Below are 9,187 nucleotides of genomic sequence, written 5' to 3' on the forward strand. Positions count from 1 at the left end.
ATACTCCAATTATTTAATTGATTTAAAATATATTTTGATGATTATAATTAATTTAATAATAATTTAATTGATAATATTTTATTGTCTTGAAATTACTAATTAGGTGATTGTTTGAGATTTCAGAATAATATTTATTCTGATTTTAAATAGTATTAAAGATAATTAATAATTAAATATTACATTAAAATTGGAGAAGATATAAAAAATACGAGAGAGAGAGAAAAACATGAGATATATTGAATATTGAAGAAGATATGGAACCCGACCCCAAATTGCTTCTAGCAAGAATCGAACGCACGACTTCATTAGGCACCATCGGTAAGGGTTGCATCTCTTTGTCCACGCTCTCTCATCGTTCCTGATCTCGGCGGTGTCTGAAAACCCCGTGGGTTATTTTTCAGCCCCCTCGTTCTTTTTGGGCTACAGAAGCGATTTCTTCTTCTTCTTCTTCACAAAGGTTGTTCGACTCGTTCTTCTTCTCCTCTGATTTCTTCTTGCTTCAACTAGTTCTTCTTCTTCTTTTACAAAGGTACGGTTTCCGTTCACAAGTTTTTTTTCTCCTCAATGGCTTCGTATGTTTTTCTTAGGATTTTTCTGCTTGCTTCATATGTTATCATGGGGTGTTTGCCTTTGAACTTTGAAATTTCATCTGGGTCTTTTTTTTTTTTTTTTTTTTCAATTTAAATTGTGCTATCGAGTATATGCTACCTAGCTGATAGAAATGCTACCTAGCTGATAGAAATGTAAAACACATTTGAGTAGTTATTCAGTGTACCTTCCTTTCATATTGTTAACGTGAAATTCTCACTAGGGTATGCGGGGGATAAATCCCTATAAATGAGTCCATAAGCTGAAAGTGTGAAATCTTAAATTTTTCAAGGAAGCATTCCATGCAAGAGCCCACTGGTGTGCTGAGATTTAATTTAAAATAGTTGAAAATGGGAAGATGTCATATTCCAGTATCTTGAATATAAAGAGACTGTATAGAAACTTGGCCTTTAAAGTTCTTGATTCCCCATGATAGCTATCATGTTTTAGTGGATGTCCTTGCCTACAGACACTTGTTTCAGGATCTGGTTATGATTGCTTTTAGTAAAGCTTTTCTTTCTAAAGGCTTTGCAACTGTTTGTACCAATTGATAACAAACAAATTCAGGGTTGTTGTCACTTTTTTTTTTAATTATTTTTTTTAGTCATGTGCTAATTATGTCAAAGCTTTGTTATCAAAATTTCATTTACTTGTAAGTGTTGACAACCAATTTATTATATGAAGTGGGAGGGATGTATAAGTTTCGAAACACTGATGCCCAGTTTTGTGTTTTTATATTGATATTTGCAGGAACACCTTAAACAAAGGGATCTGTCTTTTGTATTCAGGTTACAGGTAACTGAAGCAATCTAATTGTTGCGTTGTTTCAACTTTCTCTCTTTTTCTTCTTTTGGCTGTTGTTTTTCCAACTTTCATACTATGTGGACTTTGTTCTCTCTCTCTTTCTCTTGTCCATCATAAAGCTAGCTTCAAATCTCCCTTATTTAGTTTTTGTTTTTTATGCTGTAGTCATTCCTGTACTCACAATATTTCTTTTTTTTTTTTTGGTATTCTTTTTACACTATAGGGTGCTGATAATTCAACACTTTATGGGTGCTGTGTCTTAGTTGATGAATTAGTGCAAAAGCCCTCTGGATTCCTCTACCTGATTTCGGATAAGCAGTCGTCTCACTCTTCTTTGAGACGCCATATACTAATCACACGGAGATGTTACTGCATTCTCTCAAGGCTCCCATTTTTTGAACTTCACTTTGGCGTATTGAATAGGTATGTATTTATAATAATTCAGCCACTTTTGCCATGACATTTTCTGCATCTATGTCAGTGGTGGAATATTACCTTCTAAAATAGTTTCCTATTCCTTATAGTAAGTATGGATGAATGGAAAGGGAACTAACAAAATATTTTCTTTAAATCACTTCAAATGCTCACTTTCTGATTGCCTTGCAGCTCTTTGTTTCGTAGCTGTATCCACTGTTGCGGCCTTTGTTGGGCAACACTTAGTGAGAAAGCTGATTGCCATATTAGGGAGAGCATCATTGATTATTTTCATTCTGGCCGGCACAGTTTTTGTGAGCGCAATATCACTAGGCAAGTGTCATTAGCAGGACTAATTATTTTTTCCTGGAAGCTCAGAGTTTTTCAATACTTGATTAAGATTTCCTCATTTTTTTGGTTTTATTGCAGTTAGTGTGGGCATAGCAAAAATGATCCAAAAACTTTCAAAGCATGAGTACATGGGGTTTGAAAACCTTTGTACTTATACAAGCTAAAATATGAGAATTTAAGTTACAGATTCAACTTCAAGTGAAGGACCATTTAATTGACATTTTTCAAATATTTTTAACCGAGTCAGAATATTTATACAATTATGTCAAGATCTTTAAATAATGTAATGAAAATTCAGCACTTATTGTTTGTCAAACAAACGCCCTCTTGGACTCAATTTCTTATGTAAATAATCAATGATATCACTTTATAAAAGGCTTCCTCCAGATAGCTTATACTAAGTCAAATGGTTCATTACAAAAATGGTTCATTACAAGCCTAAATGTTTTATGATTTCAGCAAATTACATGCTGCTGTGCTTAAAAGTTCCTATCTGTTGAATTGGATTTTTATTGATATTTTGTTGGTTCATTGACTCATAATTCTGCATTTAGTTTTCTGATTTCTCAGTATTCAGTATTCATTTGGTTCATTGACTCATATTTTGTACACTTTTTGATTTGCAGAAGCTATAATTGCTTAATCTGAAAAATAAGATTTTTGGCCCGCGGGCTGGCCCTAACCCGTTGGGTTATATGATTTTTTGGCCCGTGCGGGCTGTTTAATATGTGGGCTTTTTGGCCCTGGCCCGCGTGGGCTAGGGCCTAAAGGGCCGGGGTGGCCTGTTTTGACAGCTCTAGTTATAATCTTTGTGTTATTATTATGCAGGCATTGGTACATTCTAGAAATCTGGAAAATGCTTTCTGGGGTTAAATTTATTCCCCGTGACAAGGTTAGTAGAGTTAGCATACTTGTATCATAGTGTCACTGTTTTTATTCCCTATTCCTAAGTCCGATTGTGTTTTGTTTTATACCCGCGTTACTGTATGTGTACTAGATGCAAGATGAGGACTTGGATTCTATCTCGAAAGAGAGGAAAAAATCAGATAGTAGCAGGAAAAAGAATAAGGGGAAAGAGAAGAGATCTAGAAACAGCTCTTCTGATGATGAAGAGCTTGCTAAGATAAAGAAAGGCTCTAGAAAGAAGAAGTGGTATTCATCCGATGAAAATTCTTCGTTTTACACAACTGAAAGCGAAAGAGAAAGTGAGCAAGATGAAAAGAAGAGAAGGAGGAAAGCAAAAAAGAAAAGGGATGATGGTTCATCTCATGATTCTGGTGAAAGGTCTAAAAGAAGATCAAGATCGAGGAGTGGTAAAAAAGAATATACATCTGAGGAAAGCTCTTTGCCTTCTTCTGATGGTGGTGATAGTTTTTCGGATAGGCAAGGGGAGGGCCGAAAGTCAGATAGAAAAGATAGGAGTAAAAAGAACAAGATCAAAGGCGAACCTACCAATGTCGCATTAGATTCTGTAAGTAAGATGGAAATTGCAAGAAAGGAAATGGGATTGGATTGGATGCTTAGGTCTGAAAGTAAGAGACCTGCGATTTCAGAAACAGAGGAGCAATTGCCAGAGGAAGTTCCAGTTGAGGAAGTATGTCTCAGTGTTAAATTTCTTTTCTCCTTAGCTCTTAAAATGTCTAGCTCTCCTGTCAGATTCTATATTTATATTCTTTTACTGTCCTCAAAGGAAGTCGCATTGTTTTCTGTTTTTCAATTTTTGTTGCTTTACTATGAGTTTACTCTTTATCGACCAGAATTTTTTGGTGTCATTTTCTGCTATTTCTTGCAAGAAATGAAAAGAATAAATGAGAAGGGAAAGATAAAATGATTTTGTAATAAATTCAAAGAAGAAATGAAAGCAAAAAGAAACTTTTTTTTCTTATATTGTCATGACCCACCAAATTTTTTATAAAAAACGGAGAAGAAAAATATAAAATAAAATGGAGGAAAAGAAAGTAAGTGGAAAAAATTTATCAGATATTTAGTCCAAAATCTTTGTAGAAAAGGTATAAGATAGTTGACTTTGGTGAGCTAATGCCTTTTGTAGATCAAATTCTTTGAACCTTTGGCCTTCCTTCTGCAGGAGAGTTAGTTTATGTTCATGTAGTCTAATATTATTTCTATAAGTTTTTTTTCTTTTTTCATATATATAATTTTTTTTTTTGCTTCTTTACAGCCTATTTGGCTCATCTAATTTTTTATTTTTTGTTTGAACTGATGAATGAGTTAACAACATTTCACTTTCCCTGTTGACACTCCAATAGGCAAAGTGCATGTCCATTTCTGGCTTTCCGTTTTCATGTTTTAATCTCATGCCAATGTAAGGTGTTAAAAAGACTAAATAGTTTGTGTTCTTTTGCAGTCAAAGAAGGAGAATACTAGAGAATTAAATCCATATTTGAAGGATGATGGAAGTGGTTACCCGGAAGAAAGTGATGGGGCTAAAGTTGGTGTAGACCAACTTCTATCTTCTTCCCTTGTTGGGGATGGAGGAGCAAGTTGGAGACTTAAAGCTTTAAAACGTGCACAAGAGCAAGCTTCTCGCGAAGGACGAAACTTTCAAGAGGTTTTATGCCTTGCTTTTTCATATTTTCTTTTTTCTTTTTAATCCTCTTCATCCATCTTATAAATTTTTTACCATTCACTATATGCATATGTACAGGTTGTGCAAGAAAGGTGGGGTTCTCTTGGTGAGTTGACTGCATCTGTTGCATCACATGCAGCTGCCCCAGCTCGTGCTCATCTACGTGCTATAAAAAGTAGACAAAGAGGGACAACTGAAGAAAATTCACCAAATTCTGATAAGTATAGCCGAAGGGATTCTAGAAGGGTAACTCTGAGAACAGATAAAAAACTATTACATATTTCATTCTTGTTTATTGGACGGATTCTATTTTAAAAAAATTATTTTGGTGTTTATCTCATTTTTCTGGAATTCTGAAGCATATTCCATTACACTTTACTGAATTTGGTGATGAAACACTCGCAGGACTACTTAAAGGGTGTTTCTGTCCATCGTGAAATGAAAGCACCTAAAGTTCAAGATTCTTTATCTTGGGGAAAGCGAAAAGCCAAACATGTTGAGGGTGCTGATGTCATATCTGCTGCAGCATCTAGCCTAAATAAGTTTACTAATGATGGAAGTTTTATGCTTGAATTTGCTAGCAAGAAGAGTAATGATTCTGATGGTTCTGTTTTGGAAAGTATTGAATCGGAAAAGGTTTCATCGGAACTAAACACACTGGGTGAAAGAAATGCAGTAGTCAAGAATGAAATGAGTGCAAACCAGTTGGCAGCTAAGGCTATGCAACTTCGTCTGAAAGGAAAGCATGAAGAAGCTGAGAAATTAATGGTAAGACCATAATATGAGAGAATATGCTCTCTTTGTGAGACTTTGTTTGCGTCTTATCTGTTTTGCGGTTTAAACTAATGCCTCTTATTTTGTTTTTCTTGTCTATTCTGTGCACCCTTCCAATGTTGAAGTTAGCATTATATTCAATTAGTTTATCCATTCTTACCAAATTAGCTAAAACTAGAAATAGCCATCGCCAATTACTTTTTCAGATAAATGTTTGTGATTTTGGTCCTTCCTCCATATTGAGGACAAGGAAGGGTTTCTCTAGTCCAGAAGCCTTGAGAAATCCATAATGAATTATAACTTCCTTCAGGGTTTCTCTGGTCCATGCGGCATAAACAAGTTTGCTATCTTGCTTTCCATCAGTAAAATTTCTCTTTGTTAGTCTTGCTTTAGCACTTGCTCTGAAATTTATACGTTTTGTTCTTGTCTTGCTGGACTTCTATTTCATTTTTCTTGGGAGGGGAATTTATGGGAAGGTGGTAGGAGACTAGGGAGTTGAAAAACTCATAGCTTTGAAAGAACACAATGTCTTTCTTTGCCTTTTGCTTTTATTTTACATTGCTTTGGGAGGATGCGGGGTTAGCCTAGTCTATTGAGTTTATCTGTTGTCTACAAAAACATATCCTTCTGGTTTTGTGATTATTTTAATCTGGTTTTCATTCTCGTTTTGGTGGGCAGCAAGAAGCAAAGGTTATGAACACAAAACAGGGAAATCAAGATCATACGATTAGATCAAGAACTGGGGGAAGTTCTAGCAGGTATTTTGCTGTCTTGGAATTCTGAGTATGTTACATTGTTTTCCTTATTTCCATACATGCTTGAATTATTCATTTCTGATGTGAAAACATCATGTCTAAGGTGAAATTTCTTGTATAGCAGCAAAACATAGGGAAACTCTTATTGCCTTCTATTTTGTTTGCATTTCCTTATTCTTCTTTGTAAGTTCGTAACCATGTTTGATTTGTTGCATTATTATTATTATTGGAATTTACAGCTTTATATATTTTTGTAAAATTTTATTATTTTTTATGATTCCAATGGTGCCATTTTTCTTTATTCAAGATATGATATGCAAAAGGTATCTGCTCAACAGAAGAAAGGAGAGGATGATACTGATATGCATCTTGCTCGCAAGATTATGCAGAACAAGCAATTTAGGGTTTCTACTCAGGCTGATGATGAATATGACTTTGAAGATGGTCAAAGCAGAAAGAGTAGAAAGAAGCAAGGAGGTGATGATCGCAAGATTATCCAAAAAAACACAAATACAAATCGATTCTTGACCCAGCAAGAGCGCTGCCTCTTTTGTATAGAGAATCCAAATCGGCCAATGCATCTTGTTGTGTCAATTGCAAATTTCACATATCTTATGTTGCCACAATGGCAACCTGTGGTGCCTGGTCATTGCTGCATTTTACCCATTCAGGTGAGTTTAATTTCTACTACTGTCTGTTTCTTCCACTGTTGAAGCCAATCACAAAAGCAGCACAAGCTTGTTGTTTATTCAATACAATCCCTGCAATGAGTGATTAAATTCTTTAAATGATGATTTTTCTTATGGTAAAAAAAAATCTATTTAACAAAGGTTTGAACACCTGAGGATTTTTTTTTTGACTTGAACCATTGCTAAATAAAGAGTGTGGATCCAGGTAAATATTGAAATAGATCATAGTAATGAGGATTGAAGTGTATTTGATGCCTTCATCTGGAAATTGGGATAATAACATGATAAGATGTAGTAGTACTGCCTGTACTGAGAGCAGCATTAAGTTATATAAACATGGTGTGAATTGAAAGTGGATCAACATATTTTTTGGCTAGTTGGTTTGTGCCATAATGAACTTGTTAATTATTTTTATTTTTATTGACTTTTAAATTTGCAACTTTATCTTATCCTTTTATATAACAGCATGAACCAGCTACAAGAACGGTTGATGATAATGTGTGGATAGAAATTCGAAACTTCAAGAAATGCCTAATTATGATGTTTGCAAAGCAAGAGAAGGAGGTAGTGTTTCTTGAAACTGTGATGGGATTGGCACAACAACGACGGCATTGTATGGTTGAGTGCATTCCTTTACCCCAAGATATTGCCAAAGAGGCTCCTTTATACTTTAAAAAGGTGAGATGCCAAGCATCGTTTTATTGTGTAGTTCTGCATTGCTTACTTCTCTTTTCAGAATCAATGTTTTTCATTTATGCATCATGAAATGAACTATTCATCTATTAGGTTTCATTTTATAAATTGGCTGTCTGTTTTTTAAAATGAGTTCATCACAGGCAATTGATGAAGCTGAAGATGAGTGGAGCCAGCATAATGCCAAGAAACTAATTGATACAAGTCAAAAGGGATTGCGCAATTCAATACCCAAGCACTTTCCGTATTTTCACGTAGAATTTGGTCTAAACAAAGGTTTTGTCCATGTTATTGATGATGAAAAGCAGTTCAAGAGCAGCCTTGGCCTGAATGTCATAAGAGGCATGCTACATTTGGCAGAGGAAGACATGTATCGGCGTCGACGCTACGAGGAATTAGATGTACAAAAGCAAGCAGTTGCTACCTTTTCCAAGGAGTGGGAACATTTTGACTGGACAAAGCAACTTCATCAAACATCTTAACAGAGCATTGTACAGATTTGCTTTTTACACTTTATCTTAACATCTTATGATGTAGGTTAACATTTGCTTATGCATCGTGGCATGCTAATAGAAATGAATTTTGTATAACTCCTAAAACAAAACAAAACAAAAAAAGAAAGAAAAAGAAAAGAATGTTTATTCTTTGTTCATGTATACGTTCAGTTCACTGGTCATTCCCGCTCCTTCCGTTCATGACAAGAATGGGTTGCTTTTCATTTACTATCAGGTGCAGGCTTGATTGTCAGGCAAGAGTTTCTGATAGATAACGTGTTAAAAACCCAGCAAACGTTGATAGGGAGAACTGTAGAATACACTGACAGGAAGATCTCCAACAACCGTAATTGATTTGCCTAGGCAGTGAAATGCTTTTGATCATTCCATCCAATGAACTGGTTGCAATACACTAGTAGCTAAATACTTGTTCATGTTGGAAGATTTGGAACTGTTGTCGGGAAATTCATTTTTTCTTTAATTTATGGGATGTCTCCATACATGATGAATGAAAATAATTACTTGAATTTTTAAAATTTCTTTTTACGAAAATTAACTTTGAGATAAAGTGTCCTATCGTTAAATAATGTATTATTAAATTTATTATATTATTATACAAAATTTTTTTATTATATCAAGTGCACTGTATTATTACATATACTATATTATTAAAGGGAGAATGATTTCTGTAGTTGTTACAATAATTGTTTCCTCTACCGCTGATACAAAAATAAGAGAGAAGAAGAGAAAATTTTGTATCAGTGGCGGGAGAATAATTTCTGCGGCATGTCCGTAAATCTTTCTCCCATTATTAAATGACTATGAAAAGTCTTTTGAATGCAGATTGTATAAAAAATAAACTCTTAATATATTTATCTTCTCTTTAATGAAATTTTTTTGTTTGAAATTAAGAATCCTTTAGATATTTGTTTAATAAAATAATTTTACACCCAAAAATAATTTCTTCATACTAATTAAATAAATTCACCCCAACAAATTTATTTGTACCGATATACTAAACACATTTTAGTAAATTAA

At 34.3% G+C, this 9,187-nt stretch overlaps 1 protein-coding gene across 1 annotated transcript; it reads left to right on the forward strand.

The window, feature by feature from the left end:
- Positions 1 to 254: 254 nt before the first annotated feature.
- On the forward strand, positions 255 to 8,385 carry LOC133309144 (uncharacterized). Its single transcript, XM_061509885.1, has 13 exons — positions 255 to 529; positions 1,339 to 1,383; positions 1,616 to 1,815; positions 1,999 to 2,139; positions 2,986 to 3,049; positions 3,155 to 3,751; positions 4,523 to 4,726; positions 4,823 to 4,990; positions 5,150 to 5,512; positions 6,197 to 6,276; positions 6,581 to 6,944; positions 7,428 to 7,640; positions 7,799 to 8,385. The coding sequence occupies exons 5-13, from the start codon at positions 3,014 to 3,016 to the stop codon at positions 8,135 to 8,137; spliced, it is 2,364 nt and encodes a 787-aa protein (XP_061365869.1). The 5' UTR covers positions 255 to 529; positions 1,339 to 1,383; positions 1,616 to 1,815; positions 1,999 to 2,139; positions 2,986 to 3,013; the 3' UTR covers positions 8,138 to 8,385.
- The last annotated feature ends 802 nt before the right edge of the window (positions 8,386 to 9,187 follow it).

The sequence above is a fragment of the Gastrolobium bilobum genome, unplaced genomic scaffold (genome assembly GCF_033153095.1).
Source record: "Gastrolobium bilobum isolate Gb01-03AN ecotype WA unplaced genomic scaffold, APGP_CSIRO_Gbil_v1 utg34197, whole genome shotgun sequence".
Taxonomy (NCBI): domain Eukaryota; kingdom Viridiplantae; phylum Streptophyta; class Magnoliopsida; order Fabales; family Fabaceae; genus Gastrolobium; species Gastrolobium bilobum.

What these genes read in the sequence shown, in the direction of transcription:
- LOC133309144 (XM_061509885.1), top strand. Translation starts at nt 3,014, where the DNA reads ATGCTTTCTGGGGTTAAATTTATTCCCCGTGACAAG. An exon ending in AAGGACGAAACTTTCAAGAG is followed by an intron (nt 4,727 to 4,822) that starts GTTTTATGCCTT and finishes GCATATGTACAG; the next exon opens with GTTGTGCAAGAAAGGTGGGG. An exon ending in GCTGCATTTTACCCATTCAG is followed by an intron (nt 6,945 to 7,427) that starts GTGAGTTTAATT and finishes TTTATATAACAG; the next exon opens with CATGAACCAGCTACAAGAAC.